A 27,406-nucleotide genomic window follows, 5' to 3' on the forward strand; every position below is an offset into this window, starting at 1 on the left:
CACTTTCAGAGTGCTTGACTAATTTCCCTTGTGATGAAGTATTTACAACTTTAATTAGTCACATGCTTTTCAAATTCAAGAGAAAGCAATATATGACTGACCATTTCTGAAATGGGTTCAGATAGGAATATTCCTACTCTGTCTGGAGTTTGTCCTCATGATTAATATTCACTGCAAATGCTGGCAAACTGTCTTTGAATTAATTTAAATGGGAGGCCAATGTCAGACGGGGACAAATCAATTCTTGGAATCAGAACCACCTCTTTCCACAGATCCTGTGAATACTTCAGCTTCGGTTATGTTAGGTCGCAATCTTTTGATAATAAATCTAGTACCATTACAAAGACCCCATTTACTATTAAGATTCTCAGTAGCATGATGATTGCATCTATTAATACTTTCAATTTTAATTTATGACATGGCATTCCTGAAGGAGTAATACTATTAAGAAATTTGATGGGCCGAGACCGGTTTGGCTCAATGGATAGAGTGTCGGCTTGGGGACTGAAGGGTCCTGGGTTCGATTCCGGTCAAGGGCATGTACCTTGGTTGCGGGCATATCCCCAGTAGGGGGTGTGCAAGAGGCAGCTGATCGATGACTCTCATTGATGTTTCTGACTCTCTATCTCTCTCCCTTCCTCTCTGTACAAAATCAATAAAATATATATAAAAAAAAAAAGAAATTCGATGGGAAAATTTTCCTTTTTGGCATCATCTGTTGAATCAATGGAATCATCACTCAAATAGGTGTGAAAATCTCCATCAAGTATATCCAAAATTTCTTCATTTAATTTATGAAAATGCTCATTTTTAGGCCTAAGAAATTCACAATCAAGAATGATGGATCAAAACAATGTGTTTGGCACCAGTGAGAGCTTTTCATGTATTGTGCATGCGCGAGTCAACTTTTTTTAAATTGCCAGTGCTCAGCATAAGTACTGGCCAGTCGGTCAGTTGGATGGATGGATGTACAGTCGGTCACTTAGCTTTTTATATATATATATATATATATATATATATATATATATATATATATATATATATATCAATAGATGGACATGTAAGAACTTTTTGAGTAATAGTCTCTTAACATGTAACATGTAACATCTAATAATAGCAAACTTCAATTTTTTTGGGAAAATTTCTTTATTTCAGAGTCATTGCCACATGGTCACATAATTTCAAAATCTGAGTTTATAACTGATCATTAAAGATCCCTTATCATATACATATTAGAAAGAGGGGAAAAGTTCTGTACAGTATTTAGTAGTACATGATTTATAAGCAATAGTGAATTAGTGGAAGGTGAAAAATTCCCAATGCATTACTCATAGGATAACCACTCACAAATACAAGAAGCTAGGCAATAAAGGAAAATTGTTGTCATAGAAAAAATGCTAAAGGCATTTTAAAAGATAAATACTTTAAGTTAGAACACGTACTATTGATTAAATAAAGCTGTTATATAAGCTGGTACTTCTTGCTCTTGAATGTGTAGTATGGTGTTATCTATTTATTTGACATTTAAATACATTAAGTTTCAAGGCTGGGTTCTCAAAACAGTTGCTGATATTTTTGATAGTGTCTAGTATACTCAGAGTGCTTTCTTCATTTATTTTTCTTCTTTCATAAAGTTTAGTGAGACTGTGCAATGCTGGAGCAATAATCCAGAATGTCCTGAATAGTGAATTCCATTGTAACACCAGATCCAGGATAACAGCGAGCTATCAAACCTTCAAAGTGCTTGTATTGGCGTATAAATTCATCCTGCATGGAGTGCCACACCACCTTTATAAAAACAAAAATAAAAGTCATACTTTGAGTGGAAAGAATACACAATCAAGCATGCAGAAATAATGTCAAGACATAGTCTAAAAATTAAGCAGAGTGTAATAATGAAAAAACATGTATCCTAGCTTCTACTTAAAGATATGTGTGTTACACCATCACTCTGTGCCCTAAGTTCTTCATCTGTAAACTAGGATGATGATGATGATGATGATGATGATGATAATGATAATGATAATAATAATAATAATACCTTTCTCCTAAGTTTCTTATGAGGATTAAATACTGTGAGTGAATGTAGTAAAGTACTTACAACAGTGACACACAGTAAGTACACATTACATTTTAGCTATTATTATATCTAAATATCCAATACAGATGTGGAGATGCACAATTATGTATGGAACTAAGACTATTAACTAAATGAAATGCAATAGTTAATGCTTCAGTTTCATTTCAAGGGAAACTTTAAATTGATTACATAACACACTGCTTGATGCCACAGTGAACACACCAAGATGAGACAGAAGAATTATCTGCAATCCAAAGAATATATAATCTATAGACAATTATTGAGATAGAATCTGATATACACATTGACTTATTAGTTAATACTAGGTTACATTTATTCATGCCTACTTTGTATCAGTATAGTACAAAGTACTTTATGTATATATTAGCCTATTTAAGTCTCATGACAACCTGATGGAGGAAGGTCTATGATCATCATCCCTAGTTGACAGTTGAGGGAGTGTATACTTCCAGGAATTTTCCTCATAAACCCTAAATCTTGTAAGTCCCAAATTCCTGCCAACTTAAGACTATTTACTAAACAGTATTACGCTTTTTGCTTTTCATCTTTTAGCTCACAACATTTCTGTCACCTGAAGTACCTCTCCTCCCATTTTATCTGTTAATTATTATCTTACTTTCAGAGGCTAACACAAATGTAATACCGTACACCAGTGGTTGGCAAACTCATTAGTCAACAGAGCCAAATATCATCAGTACAACGATTGACATTTCTCTTGAGAGCCAAATTTTTTACACGTAAACTTCTTCTAACACCACTTCTTCAAAACAGACTCTCCCAGGCCGGGTTATTTTGTGGAAGAGTCACACTCCAGGGGCCAAAGAGCCGCATGTGGCTCATGAGCCGCAGTTTGCTGACCATGGCCCTGCTACCCAAAGCCTTTGATGATGTTGAAATCGGAATTAGTCTTATCTCTGGGCCTTTCAGTCTGGCTTATAAGAATTAATGGCTTGATTTGGAGTTTCAATCTGGCTCTCCCATCCATATGCTATGGGATCTTGGTCATATTATGCCACCTTTATATACTTTGATTTTCTCATCTATAAAATGGCAGTGATAATAATAATATCGCCCACCATATTAGGGGGTATGATTTCCATTGATCAAATAAGAAAACTGAGGCCCAGAGAGGATAACTAACTTGCCCAAAGTCAAGTTAGTTTAATCTGGACCCAGATTATGAACCTATTTCTATCTCCAACCCCAAGCTCAGAATCATTCGACTGCACTATACTATATTCTACTTACTCCTCTCAAATATGAAAAATCCCCCAACCCAAAACAAAAGAGAAACAACTTAATGCCTCAAACAATAAAACATAAATATAAAATATATAAGGAAAGCCATTAAACTTATATAATTCCCTCCTTCCTCAGAATTCATTAATTTGGTCTAAACCAGAGTTTTTCAACCGCTGTTCCGCGGCACAGAGATGTTGCCTGGTGTGCCGTAGGTGCAGACAAGACAAGAATTTTATAATTTTTCACTATTTTGTTTACTTAATATTTCATAATAAAGTAATTATAAAATACTTTCTTTGTGTTTATTTGATTCCTATTCAAGAGAATTACTTTATATATAGTCAATATAGGCACAGAGTTAAATTTTTTAACATTTTCTAATGGTGGTGTGCCTCGTGATTTTTTTCATGAAACAAGTGTGCCTTTGCCCAAAAAAGTTGAAAAACACTGGTCTAAACTTTATGGAACTTTCCTCCTGCACTAAAATTAAAAAATCTGTAGCATTTCTAAAGGAATATTTTGGAGAATAGCAATATATGTAAGCATGTGCAATCTAGGGTGATTAAAAGAACTAAGCATACCTGAAGTAAATTCTCCTCTTCACATAAATGTTTATCAACCTTCTTGTAGAGGTTATCTAGACCTTTTTTCACTTCCTTTCCAGGATACTCTTTAATGACTTTACGAAGTTCTTGTTTGTTAAACGCAAGTTGATAGCTTACTTCTTCCTCTCTTATACCCTGTGCTACACGAGCTTCAACGCCTTCAAAGAAATGCTTTAAGGAAATGAAAAGAAATAGTGGCTAAAAGCTTTTATTTTTCACTTATATGTAAAAAAAAAAAAACCTGATTAAAAATAGTACATATTCACTTTGTAAAAACCAGGCAATGTGTAAAAATATAAATAATAAAATAACCATCACCTATTATATTATGCTACCACTTAGAGATAACCACTGCTAACATTTTAGATTTCCACCTAGACTTCTTATGTGTGGGGTAAATAAATCTATACATATAAAATAAGTGACCAAACGACTGAATGACCGGCCGCTTGGTAGCTAGGACACGCACTGACCACCTGGGGGCAGACGCTCAATGCAGGAGCTGCCCCCGGGTGGTCAGTGCATGCCCACAGCGGGAGTGCTGCTCAGCTGACTGACAGGTGCCTGATGCCATCCTCACAGCTGGTGAGCGCAGCTGTGGTGGCCCAAGCCTCTCCCACCTCCGTGGCAGTACTACTGAGTGGTGGTGGTGGCAGGTGCAGTGGGTCTGGATTGAGGGGTGTGGCATCTGGCCTGGGCTCAGGCTCCTCCTCAGCTACCTGCTGCTTTGTGCACTACTACATCCCTCAGGGGATGTTGGACTGCTGGTTGTGGCTTGATGCTGTGGGGATTGGGCCAAAATCAGCAGTCCGACATCCCTCAAGAGGTCCGGATTGCAAGATGGTGAGGGGCCAGGCTGAGGGATCCTACTGGTGCACTGGGCCTTTAGTCAACATATATAAAAGCCTAAGCGACTGAAGGACCATTTGACCGGTAGCTATGATGTGCACTGACCACCAGGGGGCAGATGCTCATCGCACAGGCATGGAAACTAATGAATCTCAGAGTGCGGGAAGAGTTTAACCAAAGATCTTATACACATACTAGATATGCCTGGCCTGCGGGGATTGGCCGAAACTGGCAGTCTGACATTCCCTGAGGGGTCCTGGATTGTGAGAGGGCCCAGGCCAGGCCAAGAGACCCGTGCACCGGGCCTCTAGTAAGATTATAATTTCTGTATGTTGTATTTTCCACTTAATATTTTATGATTCCTCCCCCGGAAGTATAAATTTTAATGTCTGCATTGTATTCCATCTGATGACTGAACTAAAGTTTATTTATGCATTCCTCCAGTATTGAATATATTTAATATTTTTCACTTTTTTCAGTGTTGGCAAAATCTACTCAGATTTAAAACAATCTATTATAAACACAATTGTCATAAATATTTTTGTACATTGGTATTTACTCACATTACTGATTACTTTCCGGCATAAATTTCTAGGACTACAATTCCTCAGTTGAGGAGTATATTTGGGAAAATATTCTGAAAATTCTTCAGATATGCAAATTTCTGTCAACAGTATCTGAGACTCACCATATAGCAGTCTTACCGTATTACTATGAACATTATCACAACTCAAAAATATAGTTGTCATTTTGATGAGTGAAAAAGTTTATTTGTTGCTTTATTACAATTATTTGGCTATCAATGAAGTTAACTTGCTTTCACATGATTAGTACTCTATTCTGAATTATTGCTCATTTATATACGGGAGTCTCAGTTCTTATTTATTTTTTAAAAATCTTGTATAGTAAATATACTTATTGTTGTATTGTTACACATATTCTTTGTAGGCTGTCTTTTATGTATATATGTATATTTTTGTTTTTTTATTCCACACCCAAGGATATGTGCATTGATTTTTAAGAGTAAAAGAGAGAGAGGGGGAGAGAGAGAAAGAGAGAGAGAAAGAAAGAAAGAGAAACATGATAGATGTAAGAGAGAATATCGATTGGTTGCCTCCTATATATGCCCTGATGGGATTGAAGCCGAAATCATTTTGTGTATGGGGACAACAGTCCAATCCATTGAGCTATTTGTATTTTTTAATATGTCACTTTATTGACTGGCCTGCCTTTATTTGAGCATTATACACTATGATTTAATACTGACAAACCAAATCCCCTCTCAATACTTTCCTCTAAAATTTTCTTTGCAATTATTTCTTTTAACTGGTCATTATGACATGAGGAAATAAGCTGTTTTTTACATATTTATTTTGAATCCTACCACTTTATCAGAGATCAATCATTTTAGCATATTATATACAGGTAATTACAATCTTGACTCTATCTTTTATTAATGTTTTAGGTAATATTGCATTGGCTAGAGCTTCCATAACAATGTTAAATTAATAAAGGCTCTAGCAATATTTCTGCTTTAATTTGATTTCAAAGGGAATGCTTCTAATATTATAGTTAAGTATTACGTTGGTTTAGGTCCGAGATAGACCTTTTCCCCTAAAAGTCCTTGAGTTTTATAAGGTATTGATTCCGCATTTGGTTAAATGTTGCTTAAATATTTCTTTGAATTGTGGACAATGAATACATATTATTTATTTTGCCTCTAATTTGAAGTTAAAAACTTATAAAAGATGACTAATCACATTGTGGACAAAGTCAGTTAGCAGGGTCCATTTCAGCTTATACAGTAATCATAATGTCGTAGACAGTATCTACGACCAAGTGAAATGATGCATAATGAAACCAATTTTACCATAGGCTAATTACTATAAATAAAACTGAAGTTCCTGGCATCTCATCAACCTTTGAAAGAAACAACATTGAATGAAATGACCTTATTCAGGGACCTGCTGTACTATATTGCAAAGTTTTTTAAAACCATCATTTCTTTTCTTTTTTTAAATATATTTTATTGATTTTTTTTTTTTTTACAGAGAGGAAGAGAGAGGAATAGAGAGTTAGAAACATTGATGAGAATCATCGATCAGCTGCCTCTTGCAAACCACCTACTGGGGATGTGCCCGCAACCAAGGTACATGCCCTTGACCAGAATCGAACCTGGGACCTTTCAGTCCGCAGGCTGATGCTCTATCCACTGAGCCAAACTGATTTTGGCTAAAACCATCATTTCTTAATTTTAATGACTGAACTTGCTGTAGGGAATGACTCAAGTCAAGAAAAGAAGGGAAAGGAAAAGGTAATGCATAAAACATCTTTTGGTCTTTCTTTTAGCTTGATAAAATTTTGAAATCTTCATCTGAACTAGGGATAAAGGTTAGCTAAAACTTCAAGCAAGATTATTTACTTTCAGTGTCTTCATTTGTAAAATACAGATAATACTATCTTACCCACATCATTATTTACAAGAATTAAAAGAAATGATGAATACAGAGCATCTAGCAGTGTACTGGCAGCTTCAGTAACTGAATCTCTCTTCTTTCCTTATCCTCGTACATTCATGCATGTAGCAGATTTAAGATGACTGTTGTGTTTTTCATATGTAAACATGTGAATATGTATTCAAAACCAGGAAAAAGATACTAAGTGAAAATATACTTACATTTAGTTTTTCAAGAGGTTGTCCTAAAGAGTAAATGACATAAGATTGCAGGTGATCTGTGTATTTTTGTTTGGCTTCTTTTTTCTCAGCTTCTAGACATGAGATTTTCAAACGAGAAAGTGTTGCAAAAATATGGTGAAAGTTTTCCATCATAACTACATCCCTCGGGGTCTTCTGGCTTTCATTAGCTACTTTCTCCACTAAATAAAACAGGAAAACAAACAAATAAAAAAATCCTGATGTGAGTATTGATCATATTTAGCTATAAAAACATTTATGTGATGTTTTTCATCTGTAAGTTTAAGAAGTAAACACATTTCTGGACTGAGAAAAATACACTGCACTGAAGAATCTTCACATCTACCTAAATCTAATAAAAATATCATTCTAAAACAGTTCCATTTATATTATGCAATAAAGGTGGCTTTTCAAATCTGTGGGGAAATGATGAGTTATTCAAACTGTGTTAGGACAACCAGCTGAATACATCTGGGTTACTATTTTACATCTTTTAGACAAATAAATTCTAAATTGTCCAAGTACTTAAAATGTATAAATAAAAAAGTGAATATGATAATAAGAATTAAGAAGAAATAAAGTGAATTAAAAAATAATTTTGTGATGGTATGACCTTCCTAAAAATTCCCCAAAACTTAGAAGTCATAATGGGGAAAGTGGATAAGTTTGACATAAAATCTGAAAGCTGCCGAAACCAGTTTGGCTCAATGGATAGAGTGTCGGCTTGGGGACTGAAAGGTCCCGGGTTCGATTCCGGTTAAGGGCATGTACCTTGGTTGCAGGCATATCCCCAGTAGGGGATGTGCAAGAGGCAGCTGATCGATGACTCTCTCATCGATGTTTCTAACTCTCTATCTCTCTCCCTTCCTCTCTGTACAAAATCAATAAAATATATTAAAAAAAAATTTGAAAGCTCTTACGTTGTAAAAAAAATATCACAAGCAAAATAAATGTATAGTCTGTTAATTTGACAAAGAATAAAAACATTGCTAATACCTAGTAATCTTCATCATTGGTACAGATGTGACAAACTTTCACCAACTGCTCATAGCACTAAACTGGTATGATTTCTCTAAATGGCAATTTGGCAAAAACTTTGAGATATATACAAACCTTTTGACCCTGCAATTCCATTTCTAGTAATTTACCCTAAGGAAATTATTGGACAAGCACACAAAAATATATGCAATTGGAAAGAAACTAAATGCCTATCAATAGGTGATCTGGTGATAAATACCGATACATGGAATACTATGTAATCATTAGAAATGAGTATGATTATCTATGTTAACTAACAAGGGAAGAGTTGGATTATAATCTAGCAGGCTCCAAAACAGTGAGTAAGGTATGATACAATTTTTTATATTAGAGAACATACAGATATAATATATGCACATTTATAAGAGGAAAAGAGACGTACAGAAAAGTTTAAAGGAAAAAAATTAAGTGGTATTCTGCATGAAGAGATTACATATCATCTGATTTTTAAAACTGCCTTCTGATTTTGGCAGTTGTGCAATGAGCACAACTTTGTCTATTTCAAAATCAGACAAAGCAAAGCTATTTGAACTGTAAAAGAAATATCAATCATACAAACATTGAGTCATATAATTTATCTATCTTTTCCATTGGCCTACTTCTGCTGAAAATGTTACATGCAATTAGTGAAATGATCTACCTCTTGTCAATTCCTGAATACATGCACTTGGATAATTTATTTCAAATTAAATGACACATCACGCTGTTTCTCTGTAATTTAATTGGGGGATTTGATATAGGAAGACAGTGAATTATAGAAGTTTAGCATTAATCTATCTAATGAGACAGATATGAGAATTGAGGTCTATAAAAGTGAATTGATTTGCTTCAGGTCACACAGACACCATTGCCTATCATCTTCAGAAGACTTGCAAAAATGCATATGTAATCTGGGAGGTCCTTTTTTGTTTAAAAAGTGAATTCAGTTTTGCATAGTGATAAGTCCATATAAATTCTAAAATCTAAGTGCTTCCTGATGAATATGAATAAATTTTATGTGCTCTTTGTTTTTCAAATTTCAGAAATTTTTAATTTCAGCCAATTTAAAACTATAGAATATGAAAAACAATGAACATATTTCCACTCAGCTTATGAGTTACCAGAAATGATAAAAACCAACCAAAAAATTCTTTAGAACATAACAAAAGCTTACCGTTAACAAATACTCCTCTTATAAGTTTAGTATATGCTTTATCTAGATCTCCACGACGCTCAGCATTTTTGAAGATTGATTCTGCAAGCCCAGCAAATTCTTCAAATTCAGCAACAAATGGAAGAATTCCTACTTTACTCTTCTTTGAGATTTTTACTTCTTCCATTTGCCTTATTTGGTTACTCTAAAGTTAGGCAGAAAGCACGGGAGACAAATAGCTAAGCAACTTAAAGCAAGGTAGTATAATCAAATGTACACATCATAGAGGAAAGATATAATTTAGTACCTAGAACAATTTGAATGCTTACCAACTAAAAATTAATACATAGGGCCGAGGCCAGTTTGGCTCAGTGAATAGAGCGTTGGCCTTCGATTCCGGTCAAGAGCATGTACCTTGGTTGGGGGAACATCCCCAGTAGGGAGTGTGCAAGAGGCAGCTGATTGATGTTTCTAGCTTTCTATCCCTCTCTCTTACTCTCTGTAAAAACTTAATAAAATATATTAAACAAAAAACAAACAAAAAAACAATCAATAAACATGGTTATCATTTATGAAAGGTAAGTATAGGCAATTGGCCATTTGGGGACACGGGTGATACCAGAACACATACAGAATCTCTTACAAGTTTCTCCTAGTTAGTGCCCAAGTGGCCAAGTTTGAGGAACATAGCCATTTCCAATTCTCATTAATCTAAAATTTGTTTGGATAGACAAGTTCTGTGTTTTTGGGGTGTGAAAACAGAGGGGGAGAACAGGCATTTCTACTATGGATTTAGATTACAAAGTTAATTTTCCATGTATGTACTTGCTATGTATTTTAAATTAGTTCAGGAAAATGCTTATGTATGGATGGTGACAAAGTATAAAAGGGATGTTTCATATAGACAGAATCTAACATCTGGGTTCATAAAGATCCATGGAATTCAATTATGGTTCTGTGTACTTCTCAGAGGATCTAAATCTATTCACAGAGAGAATTACATTGCCAAGTACTGTTGGACCATTTTCAACTTCTATGCAAAATTCCACTGTGTTGAGATGTTGTGGGTATAACTAGAAAACCATATGACATGTGGATTAGAAAAGTAATTATTTAGGCTATAGGTATTAATATAAGAAAATACTGTGAGTATTGTCAACCGTTTCATATTATTTTTACTACTAGTCTACTTCATTAGTATTGATAACTGTGAAGAATGAAAACGGAGGTAGTAGAGCTCAGTGTAAGATCTTAGGTACTGAAACCAGACTGGCTCCATCACTTTTTAACTGTTGATTTGGGGAAAGTAACACAACCTCTCGGAGCATCTACCTTATGTGGGAGAGAGAAGGTTGTGAGTATTAGATAAGATAACCTGTACAAAGTATTAGACCAGTGCCTGGTACATTGTAAGCACTAATTTGTGAATGTTGGTCTATTGTTGTTATTAAGCTTTATGGAGATTTTTATTCTGTGTGACATTTAAATGCACATAATATAATTATAGCCTGAATATACTTGGACATTAATAGGCAATGTTCTAAATGACAGCTGTCTTCTCTGGCTTTATAATAGGCAGGAGAGATATTCATGATACATAACCACTTTCATGTACCAAGTAATTTAATAAAAAAAAAACCTTTCTTTAGAATCTGATTCAGTCCAACTCATACCTACAAGCTTACCAAAACAGAAAAAAAAAAAAAAATGAAGTTGTTAATGATTTTTCCTTTCCTATTAGGAGGAAGAAAATGATAACTTCTGAAAGTTATTGTAAGAACAATTATTAAAATAGTGATATGATTATTTATTAAAGCTATCTACATAAAACCCTCATATGCAAATAGACCAAACCACGGAACAACTGAATTACCAGTGGCTATGGCATGTGCTGACCATGAGGAGGCGCGCACAAACATTGTGGGTGTTGGCCACAGTGGGATGGTGGAGCAGGTGAGTGGGAGTGCTAGACCAAGGCGGTGTGCTGGTCGCTGTCATTGGGATGAGCCTCTGGTGGTTACTAAAGATTCTTTGCTCCAGTGCACCGCAGTCCCATCTGGTGCTCGCACCTTCTGCCATTGCTGGAGCTGCCACTCGCACCTGCTGCCGGCCCCGATCGCCCTGCAGGGCTTCTCCACCTCCCTGTTCCTGAGGGGTGATTGGGGCTGGCCAGCTGCCGCTTGCATCCAGTTGGTGCTGGAGCCGCCACTCGCGCCACTCGCACCTGCTGCTGGTGCCCAGCCGCTTGGCACAGTCAGTGGGTGTAAGCAATGGCTGCCAGCCCCGATTACCCCTGAAGGCTTCTCCACCTCCCCCTGCTCCTGAGGGGAGATTGGGGCAGTAGCTGCCACACGCAACTGCTGCTGGTGCTGGCCCCAATCACTCAGCACAGGCCCTTATTGCTCCATGCCTTCAGTGGGTGCTAGCAGGGCTGGCACCATCAGCGTGTGGGAGTGGTGATAGCGGGAGTGGGGCTGCTGGCAGGCAGGGGACTGGGGGCTGTGGTAGGAGGGGCTAGGCGGGGCATGGAGGATGGGCCGAGACTTGCCCCTGTGCCCACTGAAGCCCTTCGGACCATAGTTCCTTTCAAAGTGCATGAATTTGTGTACTGAGCCCCTAGTTAAATATAAAATGAACAAAGTAAATAATTTAAACAATAAAAATGATCCAATTAATAATTTTCTCATTGGAATATGTTAGGAAAAAATACAATAAATCCAAATGATAGTTTCAATTGTTTCATTAACCTTTGGTCACTAATCAGTTAACTGAGATTTCAGTTACCAAGTAGATCTCTAAAGCAGCTGCACTTTCTAGGCCATCTGCTTGCCAAGATTCAGTGTAGAAGAGAAGCTGACAGGCATGGTATCATCAAACTACCTTTGTTCATATATATATTGCAGCCAATACCCTGCTTCAAGGCACTGGGCATTTTGAACAGTAGATCTCCAAATGGAGAGCTGGAAATCTGTTAAATACATTTACCTGTTTTTTGCAATAATTACAATTCTAAGTTATTAAGAAAGAACTTACAATGCATTTGTCAAAGTTCCTTTTGACAGTCACCAAAACATTTCCCAATGTAGTGCTCAGAAAAGAAGCAGGGTCCACATTTTGTGCAGTCCACACATGATGACTCATTTTCACTAGCATGTAAAGGGAGTTAAAGCTATCAATTTTGTCTCCTAATGCAATTAGGTTGTTCAGTTCTGGCTCAATGCAGCGAAATATTTTAGTCATCATTTGGCGGATCATATCTTTCCTGTTCAAAAAACATACAAAATGTAGCAAGTTGTTTTGAGCTTCAGGTATATTCATCTTTCACTTTAACCCACTGGGCATATACAAAACAACTAAAATATTACATTTTCATTAACAATGTCTAAATATGATGAACTAAGTATTCTTCAGCAGTTTCCAATATAAAATATTTTTTAGTTAAGTTTTATCACTCAAAATAACTATCATTTGTAAAGCTGGGATCCTGAAATGTGCTCTGTGATTTCCAAGAAATACATGGCAATTCAAATGCTGCTTCCTACCAGGAAGCATCAAAATTGGTTGTATTTTTTTGTACTAGAGCCATGGTCGGCAAACTGTGGCTTGTGAGCCACATGCGGCTCTTTGGCCCCTTGAGTGTGGCTCTTCCACAAAATACCACAGCCTGGGTCAGTCTATTTTGAAGAAGTGGCATTAGAAGAAGTTTAAGTTTTAAAAATTTGGCTCTCAAAAAAAATTTCAATCGTTGTACTGTTGATATTTGGCTCGGTTGACTAATGAGTTTGCCGACCACTCTACTAGAGCAAAGAGCCATAGAGTCATACAACAGGACAGGTTTTAATTCAGTAAGATGTTTAATAAGACACTGGGCATACTTGTCACTGCTGAGTGCTGTTAGGTTAATAAGCCATCAGGTTACTGAGCAGCACTCCTCTATGTTAAATTTAAAGTTTATTTTTTCCCAAAATAATAGATAATAACCAATACATACTCAGATGAAACGGGCAATGGTGTGCCAGAAATATGTTGCTTTGATGACGTTCCTCCATCTAGGTCATCTGCTTCAGTCTGCAAAAATTATTCAGGTACTTTATATAATAAAAGACCAACAATATGACTAGTTTAGATAGCAAAAGCCTGCTCTGTTTTAAAATTCCTAGGAGAGAATACATTATGAAAAATAATGATTTTTAAAGATAGCATCACTGACAGAACTACTTAGAATGCTACTTAAGAATGACCATGAAGGGATTTGTTCTTACATTTTTATATGAGAATTATGGGGGAAAGTTGTGTTTATGTGCACATGAGGGGAAAGTGGGAAGACAGAAGATAAAGGAGGTGGAGGGGGGGAGGTTGGAATGAGTGGGCAGCTCAACGAATAACAGAAAACATACAGGAAGAACTTGTAACAGAGAACTAAAAGTTAATCTCATAAACCATTCTAAAAGAACTTTGGCATTTAAAAAAGCTATCAAGAATTCTTATAGAAGTTAAGATATAAGCAAATTTACTACTACTACCACCTACAACAACAAAATCCCACCCATTTGAAATAATTTCTTTCATTTTATATGGTGGCTCTTTAAGATGACCTTAATTTTAAAATCACTTTATTTGCATTGTGATTTTAAGTTTCTCAAAATATTCTAGCAACTATCTCATTTAATTTTCTTCTTAAATTTTTGCCACCTGAGCAGCATGCTGAATAGGAATTATAATATCCACTGAACAGATGAGAAATGAGGAAATTGGGGATTAAATAATTGGTTGAAGGTCTCACAGCTAGTTAATAACAAAGTCAAAGGAAAAAAGTCAGAGTTGAAGCCTCACCTTTTATTTCCCACTTTTTCCCACCCCTCCCTGCCCCACATGGTATATATACTCAAACACCAAACATTTTTTAAAATTTATTTTTTCTTAATGACTGCTAAAATCGCTTTTCAAAGTTTTTTTTTTTCAAAATAAATTCAGATATTTTATTCCCTCAATAACTTAGATAATGTTTAGGCTTAAGACAGTCTGGAGTATTAAATTATATGTGCAAACTATCACTGTTTTTATTGTCTTGTAGTATGACAAAAATTATTTTAGAAGTCCTTATATCATAAACCCATTCTTTTTCTGTTCTAATATTGGAACTGTGACAACATATTAATTAAGCTAATTATATTACAGATCCTATATACTTAGTCAATAAACAAACATAAGCCATACCACAGTTCCAGGCATACTTTGATGTTGTTGTAGTTTGAAAAATTTACTTATGAAGTCCTGTTCTGCTAGGCACAGGGGCTCCAGTTCACTGAGTACCTGTTCAAAGATCTGAAGAAAACCAAAATAAAAGATCTGCACCAAATACTTAAAATAACATTCCACATTTAATTTACTTTTCTGCAGGGACCATAAATGCTTTATCCATAATCTCAATAGAATCTCCAAAACAAACTGTTCCAAGATTGACAGGATATTGCAGTATATCAAGGCATAGCAGGGGCAAAACATACCTAAAATTAAATTCATAATAATTATTCACTTGAAATTGGGAAAGAGAAATACAGAGACAGACTTTTAAAGCTTATTTAATGCACTGCAGAGAACAGTTCTGCTTCATAAAAGCTGCTATTTCCTCTTTGCCTTGTAGATACTTAAAGAACTTAGATTTAAGATGCAAGCATTTTATGACTTATAACGAAATTTAATAAAGCTATAATGTAATTTAATTGATAGTTCACAATTTAGTGGCCATTTGACTAGTATTTTTTTTTCCCAGATTCAAAATAGGAAAGACCTGGTTAACCAAATCTTTGAATACATTTAAAGCAATAACAGACTGCTGTTAGAAAACTAATATTAGTATTGAAGAAGTACCTGCTATTTTTATTTTACCTTATCAAATTTGGTTCTGTCTGCAACATCGAGATCAGAAGTAGACATGTTTCCCATATCCAACAAGGAAGACGACTGAGATCTGCGATTCCCTGAAGGCTGTACACTGAGTTTGTTTAGACTAGAAGTAGATCCAGTTAATTTCCCAGAACTTCCATGAAGACCTAAGAAATAATAAAACTTTGAGAGTTGTGACCTTCATGAATAAAGATCCATAGCATAGATCAAGGCTATCTGCCCGTTTTAGTTTTTGAGGGCTCATATTAGTTAGGATGCAGGACTACCACATGGGACAGGTTGTGGAGTGTCCTCTTTTATTAGGTCTAGTAATAATTAACGTCGTTTTCTAATACCTTTTTTAAATCGAATTTATTTAAACAATACAACAAAATTTAATCAACAATATAGTTGCCGTTGTTTTCTACTACTTGTGCCCAACGCTCAGGAAGCATTCTAATCCCTCTGTTGTAAAATTCTTGTGATTTTGATGCCAAAAATTCGGTCAATGCATTTTTGAGGCATTCTTCATTATTAAGTTTTTTTCCAAGAAGAAAGTTTTGCAAAGAACGAAACAAATGGTAATCGGAAGGGGCAATATCAGGAGAATATGCAGGTTGAGGGAGAACTTCCCATTCCAACTGGCGCAGTTTTTCAGCAGTGATTCTTGCAGTATGCGGTCGTGCGTTATCGTGGTGAAGAATTACGCCCGTCCGATTAATCAGCTCGGGTTCTTTTTCTCTTAAAGCTTGGGCTAACCTTTCCAATTGGGCACTATACACTGCACTTGTAATGGTTTGGTTAGATGGTAAAAGTTCATAATGAAGAATTCCTTTAAAATTCCACCAAACACACATCATCACTTTTTTCGCATGCAAGTCAGGTTTTGGCGTGGGCTGCGGAGCCTCATTTTTGTCCAACCATTGAGGCCGCCTTTTCAAATTAACATACAGCACCCATTGTTCATCTCCAGTAACAATTTGCTCTAAAAACGGCAAACGGTTTTGACGAGAGAGGAGCGAACTGCAAATTGTGACTCTTTGATTACGGTTGTTGTCGGTCAACTCATGAGGAAACCATTTTCCAAACTTTTGGACTTTGCCAAGTGCACGCAATTGATTGGAAATTGTTTTTTGTGAACAATTTAAAGTTGTCGCAAGCTCTTGTTGGGTAATTTGAGGATTTTGCACCAAAAAAGCTTGAAGAGCTTCTTGATCAAAATTGGACACACGGCCTCGACCACTCTTGTCATCTAACGAAAAATTTCCCTTGCGAAATTTCTCAAACCAACGCTGGCATTTTCTGGCGCTAACTGCATCTTGATCCCAAGAGCACTACAGATGTTTTTTGCAGCCTCACTTGCTTTTCTTCCTAATTGGAACTCGTAAAGCATGCAGTGCCGCATATGCTCTTCATCCGCCATCTTCTTAGCCCTAGTTTTGCAACAAAAACCAAACCAAACACAAACTTTTTCAAGCAAAACTTGTTAATTGCACTTCACACGTTCTGTAGATACCACGTGTTTGAAGGTTATGTCAATACAAGTCAACGCCAAGCAAGATTTTAAACGAATGTTAAAAACGACATTAATTATTACTAGACCGATATTAACGTTTGTGACCTATTCCTGAGCATATTGTAAAGAGTAGTGAAACTACACAGATCTATAGGAGTGAAAGACAGTAAAGATCCCCAAATCTATGTCATTCTCTGTCTCATCATAAACATAAAGTTGTTTGATGATATAGCTAGACTAAAGTAGATGAGGATTTATTTCTTTCCCATTCAAAAGACATGAATATGATGGTCACTGACTCCCCCCTCTCCCTCCCGCAGTGTACTAGCTTAACATGACTGTTAAATTTCTGAAGAAAACTGCCATATCCCACCCAGCCAGTGTGGCTAAGTGGTTGAGCGCTGGCCTATGAACCAGAAGGTCACAGTTCTATTCCTGGTTAGGCCACATGCTGGGGTTGCAGGCTGGATCCCCAGTGTGGGGCGTACAGGAGGCAGCCGATCAATGATGCTCTCTCATCACTAATTTTTCTATCTCCCACCCCTCCTCCTTCCTCTCTGAAAAAAAATATATATATATTAATAAAATATGTATATTAATATATATATTAAAAGAAAAAGAAAACTGCCATATCCCAATACTACCATCCTCCAAGTTAAATCAACATATTAGGCTATACCACATGAACTGACAATATTTGATCATTCTTGCCCTACAAAAAAGTCAATTACATGACTCAACTTAATACATTCCTGAGCCCAGAAACTCTTTTACATTAAATGAATTGATTAATTGCAGTTCTTTAAAAACAAGGAGAACCCCACCCTCCGAAAACCTGTTGTATTTAAAAGACAACTAAAATATGATACATCATTAACGATATAAATATGGGACATTTGGGCTTAAGTATAAACATAGGTATCCATCATTGTCATGAAGAAAAATTATAACAATATGGCTAGACAATATCTTACAAACATAAAGGAATTAAAGAATTCCATTTTTATAAGAAAATATGATACTGTCATTCAGAGTTAAGTATAAATACGGTTTAAAATTCTTCTTGAGTATCTCTCAGTGAATCTCTATTATTTACTGATGGTCAGATGAGACAAATGAAGATACAATAAGGACAATTAAAGACAAATTCTGGTTTCATTATATAAAATCTGACCACATGTAAAACAATTTTTATAGTTTCTAATCACAGCCTGAAAATAGAAATATAATGGTTAAAACTTTTTATAAATTTCTGATTACACACCATTTATTTTCAACTCTATTAGATATTCCTTTGATATAACCACATCACTACCATCATGTTGGTTTTCTTTCACCAATGTCTGGAAATACCTCAGAGCAATCAATAGTTTAAGTGTAACTTTGTTTCAAGACAAACAACTAATTTCTAAACATTAAACAAACATGCATTGAGAATACCTACTAACACTCAGCATACTCACTCTCTGTTTCCTGTTTGACAGCACTTTCTTTTCGAGGAAGTGTAGCTGTGATGGATTAGGTTGCAAGCATCAAAGACAAAGACAAGTTAATAAACTGCAATTTGCACAAACCATGCACAAGAGGAAGTTAAGCTTTAGTTTAAAAGACACATGCAGAGAACCATGAGCATCAAGTAACAAAAGGTGCACGTATGTTTAGTTGGTCAGCTACTGTTGGAAAAATTATGAAAGAAAATACTTATCTTTTCATGTATTATTTTTACTCTAATATTCAGATAAAACTATCTATATTTGTAAAACCACCCCATACTTTAAATGATTGTTTTAAGTTTATAAAGCTGGTATACTTAAATTTAAAAGACTATATTTATAAGTTTTGGTTTCTGAAGAAAAAAATATGGTTTAAGTAAATAATTTAATGCAGTGGAAATTTATTAAAATGAAGCTGTAGATTTAGACATAAAATGTACCCATAATTTCAGATTCCCTGGAATCTCCATTGTACTAAATTATTTTACATTACATCTGATAAAAAATGATATGACTGGGGTTTCAAAACCATTTCAAAATATCAAGCTGTATTATTTAGTAACTGGCCTTGTGAACACCTAGAATGAAAGGTTTATATAAAAATACTACTTATCCGGAGAAGAGAGGATGGAAGGGTAAAGTTAAAGGAATTGGTTTAATACAGGAATTTTTAAACTTTTAAGGATCATTTGGTTTTATTCTAAAACTTCTGTATATATAATATTTATTAGATGAATTATAGAGATCATCTTGCGAAACATTCTAAACTCAAATTAGAAGTAGATATGAAAAGCAAAGAAAGAAATTACAGAATGAAACAGAAAATTAAAGAACATAATTTAGAAATATTTAAAAAACAAAAAATATGTCAACTGTCACTGCCAAACTTCAAGGCAAAAGCCCAAGTATAAGCTACTAACTTGTCACACCAGTGACATGTATATCTCCCCAGCCTTGGCTTCCTGAAGCTCAAAGGAGTATGAAACAGTAAAGGTGGACATCAAAGTGGCAAGCAAGGATCATGCTAGAGCTACTAGCTGGCCAACCTGAACAATACCCCTGGTGGCCTTAAGGTGTCACTCTACTAAGTCATCAGTTCCAAATCCTAATACTTCATATACTTTATTTTTAAGTAGCCAATAAAGAATAAAGAATTACTACTAGTGCCTATAACTATAATTTGGGGCTCATAAAAAGTTCATATTATTTATCAGAAACAAGTAAAAATCTTCAGGTAGACTTTTAAATATGTTTAAATAATCCCCTCTAGATTATAAATATCATGGGGTAGGATCTGTGCTTATGCTGCTTTCTCAGAACTCAGCAGTGCTTATTATATAATAGGCAATCAATAAGTACTTATTGAATTTCTAGCCATTGTAAATCCAGTCTTGTATTGAAGACTTCCTTTGCAATCCACAAGATTTCTTAGTTTAGTGGAGAATCACAGAACGAAAAAATGACTTTGGCTTACCATTTTAAAGATCTGGGAATATTAAAATAAATATGAGAGGCAGTAATTATATAAATACATATGTTAATGAATTAAAATAATGTGTGTCTCTGTGTTATCTTAGCTGTAGAAAGAAAAAACTGGTGATTTTAAAAAAGAAATACTAAATTTCATCTGCCTGCCAATTCATTAAGCAAAGTTGTAGAATATACTAAAATATCAATCTTGGGGAGAAAATTCCAGCCCTCTGAGGATGTCAAAGTAAATCTATTAATAATAAAGGGCAATGACTTACATGAAGACCTATCACAAAGAAGATATTCTTTACTGGCATTTTAACCTAATTTTGAATTATATGAACTAAGTAGATGTTAAAGATCTGAGTCCAGACTGGTTCATAAAGAGAGTACTCCCCTGAATCTCTATGGCTATACTGACTACAGTGTACTTTGTAAAGTATATGCAATCTGCCTTTCTATTCCTATTAGCATCTATGACCTAGCATTTTCAGAGCAAATAAAAAAGAACTCATTTAAATATTATTTATTATTAATTTTGGCTCATTAAAAAGTCATCATTCTGAAATTTCAGACTTTTATCTGAATTATAATTACTATTAAAATTCATTTAAACATTATTTGAATAATTAAAAAGATATATTTAAAACTTTTACATTCTACTTTAGAACTAAGTCATTTGTATTTAACTTGAAATTTATTTTTAAATGCTGAATAACAATACTTCAAGATGGACTAAACTATTTTTGTCCTCTGAATTGTTTGCTTAGTATTTTCTTCTGTTATAACTGATATCAAAATAACTGAAATTATATAACTTTATAGTACCATCAACCTCCAGAAAGTATTCCCCTATTCCTTATTATTAAATAGATTCATTGAAGAGATATAATTTAAAATTTTAAAACTATAAAAGTGCCTTCTACATGTGTATTATGTTAATATAAAAATATTTAACAAGATAATTTAAGAACTTTTCAAGGGGCAAGAAATGAAAATCCTAGGTCTTAGGTTAATGCAACGACACCATTAAGCTACTATTGTACTTGGCCCTGGCTTGGAGGCTCACTTGGCTGGAGCTTCGTCCCATACAACAAAAGGCTGCAGGTCCAACTCTTGGTCAGGGCACATACCTAAGATTCAGGTTCAATCTCCAGTTAGGGCACATGTGGGAGGCAACTGACAGATGTTTGTCTCTCACATCAATATTTCTCTCGCTCTCTCTCTTGCACCCTTTCACCCTAACTCTCTCTTTAAAATCAATAAAAACATATCTTTGGGTAAAGATTTAAAAATATTTATTATTGTACTTGATTTAAATTATATTTATATTATGTCATTTATCTTAGTGTGAATTTTAGGCCTGATAATCAATTTTGATACTGGGATTAATGGCCTCTTCAGGAGTTAATTTTAAAAAGATTTCCTTTTTAATTCCAGTTTTCATATACTGTAGAAGAGTACTCTCAAAATAAAATGATTCACTAACAAGTGGTGACAGATATACTAAATGAAAACATTAAACATGTAACTACATTAATATTGTGTTTACTTAAAAAAAAAGCATAACATATTCACAGTGAAACATTAACAAAGATATAAACACACTGCTGTTTAATAACAATTAACCTTTAGGATGAGTTAGCATTTCTGTTTCCAAAAGCCTATTGTCCCAAGATTCTCATCAGTTTCTTTACCTAAGTGTATTTGTATACAGATTCAAACCACTTCAAAAGCCTGGACTCCTAGATTCAATATATTAGTGTTGTATTAAAAACAAGCAAACAAACAAACCATCCGGTGAATTACAAAATAATTACCCATTAAAGACAGTCTTCTCTGTCCTAAAGAAAAGAATGGAAAGATGAGCTATCAATTTCAAGCCCTGTTTCCCGATTACTGGAGTTGCTTAGGGCATAGGCTCCTTTCAACAAGCAAATGCTAAACTCATTTTTCTAAAGGGAGCTACGCAGACACACCGAGGAGCACACATTGTAGCCACTTAAGGCTAGGTTTTGACTTCATAGGCACAGAACTCCATCCAAAAGGAAACCCAGAGATGGGTACATGCGACAGCAGAATGTGGCCTTGGCAAATCACCTTCCTCGCAACTTAATACTTTCACTGGTTATCTTTTCAAATCATGTTTTGTTTTTGTCAATTTAACATATTTAGAAGCAACAACAAAAGAATAGGCTTCAAAAATATGGCTTAGAAAAATAAGGTTTAACTATAGAAGAAATTTTGGTGACATATTTATAGCCCGTTGGCAGGAGATAAAACACAAACTTTCTTTTTTGATGCAAAATAGCCAGTGAGAAGTAAGAAGCCAGGAATCACTTTCATTTCCCTGTGGAGAGCAATGACTTAAAAAGAGAACAGTGATTTGCCCACAACTGTTAAAAATCTTTTAGGAACGCTCAACATGTGTCTCTTAGTCTAATACTTTCTCTACCAGGCTAGACTGTACTTCATTTTCTGGTAACTGCTTTTCCTATGAATATGTACTTTTAATTATAGCATACTGCAGAATTCTCACATAGAGTAGAATTTTAATTAGCAAGAAACCATTTGCAGATACAAATATTTCTTCTATGAAATACCTATAAGGCAAACCAAATGCATCAGACTTACTCTTTCATTAATCCCACTGTGTCTTCTTTCTCCTTGCTTAAAAAGTCTTAGAATTAGACCATTTAAATAAAATAAAACCATTTTTAATAGAATAGAAATCAATGAACTGAAGTGCCTAGGCTTACCAAACTTCTTGCTTTCTTTAGTTGTGCCAGTCATCTTGATCTTTGCAACTTCAAAGAAATCTTTAATTTCTCTTTCATACAGTCGTGATAAATAATCCATGTAATTCTTAAATAAAAGTAACATGTACTTTTTATTAATAAAACAAATAAAATAATTTCCATTTTTTAATACCCCCAAATCCTTCATGATTATTTTAAATTTTGTGGTCTAAAACTTTGATGCAGTTCACAGGATGAAAAAAAGTAGGCTATTTCCTGTCTTTAAAAAAATATTGAACATTAACAACTTATAAAAATATGAAGTGGAACATAATCACATTTTCATCTTTATATGTTAACTTTCACATTTTATTTTTTATACTTTATTGATTTTTTACAGAGAGGAAGAGAGAAGGATAGAGAGTCAGAAACATCGATGAGAGAGAATCACCAATTAGCTGCCTCTTGCCCACCCCCTACTGGGGATGTGCTCACAACCACAGTACATGCCCTTGACTGGAATCGAACCTGGGACCTTTCAGTCCACAGGCCGATGCTCTATCCACTGAGCCAAACCGGGTTTGGCAACTTTCACATTTTAATACAGATATCCTATACAGTATTGGATATCTGAGTCAGAACAGTCATGCTTCTCCAGTCTCACACTTTAATGACTGCAAAGTATTATACAGTGGTAGGCTGATGTGCTACTATTGTACTTAGTAAACCAATCCCCTAACACAGGTTAGTTAAGTGGTTTCAATGTTTTGCTATGACAGACAATGTTATAATAAGCTTTTCACTTCTAATGAGTTCTTTCCTTGGAATAATTTCCTAAGGGTGGAATTACAGGGCCAAATAGTATAGGAACCTTTATAACTCTTCCTCCATGCTGCCACATTGCTTTAAAAACGGATAGTGTCAATGGCACCGAAGAAGTATATTCAGTTTCATTTTGCCCTGTCAGCTTGGGTTACTCTCAATAAGAATTTAACTACTATATCTTACAGTTTTCATAAAAATAATTTATTTTTATAGGCAAATTTAATTTTAGCTCAAACGAAAACATCTATTACTTAGCACACATATTCATTTCTTCATCATATTTGCCTATCATCACATACCCTCACGAAGGATTCTTCAACAGTAGGAAGTTATGTATTTTTCCAACCCCTAAGTTAAATTCCATACACAAAGTTTGACTAAATTTAAATAAACCCATAACAGAAAAATTGTACATATTCTTTTAAATTTATTGTGGAATTAAGCTTCAACTTCCTTTATTATTTCAAATTAATATATCCAATTTTACAACAGGTGTACCTTGCTTTAAATATCAGGTACACCTTTCAAAAGGTATATTATGTAAATATTTGTATACCAATTCAAAGTTCACTACTGATTTTTTAAAAAGATATTTTATAGCTATATCCTTATAAAAAAGTATTTGGATGAAACATAATATAAATACTGTTGTTTTTTTCCCAATTCATAGATTATATTACGCTCATAAGTTAAACAGGCAATTCTTTCCCATGATCTTTGCAAAACTTTAAAAGCAAATATAAGTGAAAATATACCCCCAAATTAATTCCTATTGGGCTTTTTCAATGGGTCATTTTTCAAGTTTAAATTCTGATAAAAATGTTGATCACTGCAAATCAGTAAATGACTGACAAATGGAAAAGTAGCTTTGCATTATTTGTAAAATCTTCATTAGTGGTTTTCTACTGAAATCAGTCAATTTGAGAGACTGCATTCTGATACTTAAATTGTTTCAAGTGTACATTACTATCCAAGCAATTTAAATGGTTTCAAATAGTTATTTGTAATCTAGAAAACAGTGACTTCAGCAGACTATTGCAAATCACTCCCTTTTTCAATAGGATGCAAATAACTGGATACCTTTTTCCCAGGTACTCAAAATAGGACTCACTGGAGGTCAAAGTCACAGGTTAAGTGTCACTATCAGTTAATTCATTCATTTACCAAATTCTGAAAGATGTATCTCACTGTGAGTATGTATTCCTTCTCTTAGCACCTTATAGCACCTAACTGAAATGTAACTACCATGAATTTAAATCTTATCTCAGACCATATTTTCAATTTATTTTGTGCTGACTGTAGAGTCTATGGAGACCTCCATGTTTTATTTTTTTTCTTTAAACAAAAAGGTAAATTCCACAAAACTTCAAAAGGTCAAAGGAAGATGTCTGAGTAATCTTCAAGACTATCAACCTCAGGAAGTTAATTAGGAGAGGAAAGCTCATTTTCTTACCCAAGCATGGATGGACTGTCTCTATTTATCGCCCTACATGCAAAACCAGTCAGAGAGAGGGGTCGTTGTCTTGGGAGAAAGAGATCTGGGCAATTGAGCTCATTACATGACCAAGACACCCCTGTTTTACACAGGCTCCAATTGTATATAACAAAAGTCAAGGCTTTTCTTAGAGTTAGCCAGAGCAGAGGCAGTACCTCGTGATTCTTACTCTAAAGAATATGAAACAAGCTTTTCCTGTTCCCACCAAAAATCAGGAGCTGTATACACCAAACTAAGTGCAAATAGTATCTGGGTTTATTTATTTTTCTTAGTAAAGAAACATTGGTTTGTATGTTTCCTTTCTTCTTTTCTTCTTCCATTCTTTCCTCCCATTTTTTCCTTTTTAATAAAATACCTGTTTTTGACAACACTTCAGCAACCAAATTAGATTATGAGGTAAAATTCACAGTCTGTCAAAAGTTCAAACCACAGGATCAAGTAACATTCTTGGGAAATAAGTCAATTTCATTTAAAAAAAAAACACACATACCTCATTAATATTGTCAATTAAAATATACTGTGAGCAGAGAAACATCCTATAAATCATCACTAGGTTGGCTACAGTCTTATTTCTTCAGGTTAAATTACATTCATGAATAATGCATTATATATAAAGACAGGGCAATAATACTCACTAAGAACACAATTAGACAAAAAGCTTATTGATTACTTATTTGAATATTCACTAGGGGACAAAACACTTGTTGGCAAAAAAAACTCTTAAGGAAATATAATAATGTTTAATTATTCAAAATATTAATCCTCCTAAAACTTCAAAAGGCAAAAAATTCCAGTAATGTAAATATTTTTCCTTAAGATAGTTCCAAATCAGAATTCTGTTGAATGAAAACAAAACAAATATATAACAGAACAGTAAAGTTACATAATACTTACTCTGAGGAACAATAACAATCTTAACTAAAATGGTTAGCCAGTAAAATACATGTGAACACCTTATGATATATACATATATGTGTTCTTTTTTTAAAAGTATTTTTTAAATTTAAATTTAAAAATATTTTCACTAATGTTTATGTCCAATTTCTTATGATGACTTTAGAAAAAGATGGAGCCAGATTTGGGGAGACATACATAATAATGTCCTATTACCAAATATGTTGATATCAATATGTTGATAAGAATGTACAATCTGTCTTTTTCTTACCATCACACTTCTCATAAATTTCTACCTAACCCTTGCCTTCTTATGAAACATGAACCAATGATACTGGATAAGAATTGCAATAATTATTTCAGTAAATATAAGGATAAAATGGGTTCATGCAAAAACATTAATTATCTGAGAGAATAATCTTTGCTTATGAAATATTCTGAAAGAAAGCCAACTAGGCAAAAAACTAGAAAAAAATTTGCTAGCAAAACTAGTAAAAAATAAGGTTAGTTTGCTCTCTAAATTATTTGTTAGAAAGTTTTTCTTCATAAGCACATGTGAAAGATACAGGGGAAAAAACCTTTATATTAACAATTCCAATATTCTCAATTCAAGTTCAATGTCTTTCATAAAGTTTCCCCCCACAGTTTCATGTCACGGATTTCCCTTCTCTAAACTGTCATATTATTCAAACTCATTTCCAGTTTTGAACTTAATTTTTTTGCTGATTGTTTTCAGTGTTAATTGCTTTTCCTAGTCAGACTTAAAGCTCTTTAGAAGTAGGCCTGGCATAGTGAAATGCTTGCTTAATAAAGAGGTACTCTGCACCTGTTTAATAGAACAGATTAAAAATTCTTAAACGGTGAATGCCTCACTCACACATCTTCATGCTCTCAAGTTTTTATATTTCACATAAAAAATCAGGAAATAATTATAGCATTTAACTAAACGAATGATGCCTCAGACTACATATAGTATGGTCTAATACTATATTATATTGAAATTTAAAATTTAGCTCTTCTTGTCAAAGCCGGTTTGGCTCAATGGATAGAGCTCCGGTCTGCGGACTGGAGGGTCCCGGGTTCGATTCCAGTCAAGGGCTTGTTTGTACCTTGGTTGCGGACACAGTCCCAGTAGGGGATGTGCAAGAGGCAGCTGATTGATGATTCTCTCTCATTGATGTTTCTAACTCTCTATCCCTCTCTCTTCCTTTCTGTAAAAAATCAATAAAATATATTTAAAAAAATAAATAAAATTTTGCTCTTTATCCACATAAATAAAATAAATGTTTTCCCTCATTAGTGAGCACTCAGAAACTCAATTATTTTCTGCTTTGCTAAGAATGTACTGGAGTATTTCAAATGCCACTTGGGGAACTGAATACATAAACTCTAATTCGAAAAGATTATGCTCTATACTCAGTGATGTC

The 27,406-nt window shown here is 34.4% G+C and overlaps 1 protein-coding gene across 7 annotated transcripts in view; it reads right to left on the minus strand.

Annotated features, from left to right (window-relative positions):
• Positions 1-1,136: 1,136 nt before the first annotated feature.
• The window catches only part of EXOC1 (exocyst complex component 1), a 50,525-nt gene continuing 24,255 nt past the window's right edge, over positions 1,137-27,406 (minus strand). For 2 of the 7 annotated variants that reach the window (XM_036415795.2, XM_036415787.2), the window contains 11 exons: positions 22,787-22,892; positions 21,848-21,871; positions 18,528-18,572; positions 15,552-15,715; positions 14,880-14,987; positions 13,654-13,730; positions 12,696-12,924; positions 9,684-9,867; positions 7,475-7,674; positions 3,925-4,119; positions 1,137-1,788 (listed from right to left, as the gene is read on the minus strand). In XM_036415795.2, coding sequence (XP_036271688.1) covers positions 1,636-1,788; positions 3,925-4,119; positions 7,475-7,674; positions 9,684-9,867; positions 12,696-12,924; positions 13,654-13,730; positions 14,880-14,987; positions 15,552-15,715; positions 18,528-18,572; positions 21,848-21,871; positions 22,787-22,892 — 1,485 coding nt within the window. In that variant the 3' untranslated portion in view covers positions 1,137-1,635. The remainder of the gene's footprint in view (positions 1,789-3,924; positions 4,120-7,474; positions 7,675-9,683; positions 9,868-12,695; positions 12,925-13,653; positions 13,731-14,879; positions 14,988-15,551; positions 15,716-18,527; positions 18,573-21,847; positions 21,872-22,786; positions 22,893-27,406) is intronic. The other 5 variants (XM_036415811.2, XM_036415804.2, XM_036415826.2 and 2 more) reach the window with 3 other exon arrangements.

The sequence above is a fragment of the Pipistrellus kuhlii genome, unplaced genomic scaffold (assembly GCF_014108245.1).
Source record: "Pipistrellus kuhlii isolate mPipKuh1 unplaced genomic scaffold, mPipKuh1.p scaffold_m20_p_1, whole genome shotgun sequence".
In the NCBI taxonomy this organism is placed as follows: domain Eukaryota; kingdom Metazoa; phylum Chordata; class Mammalia; order Chiroptera; family Vespertilionidae; genus Pipistrellus; species Pipistrellus kuhlii.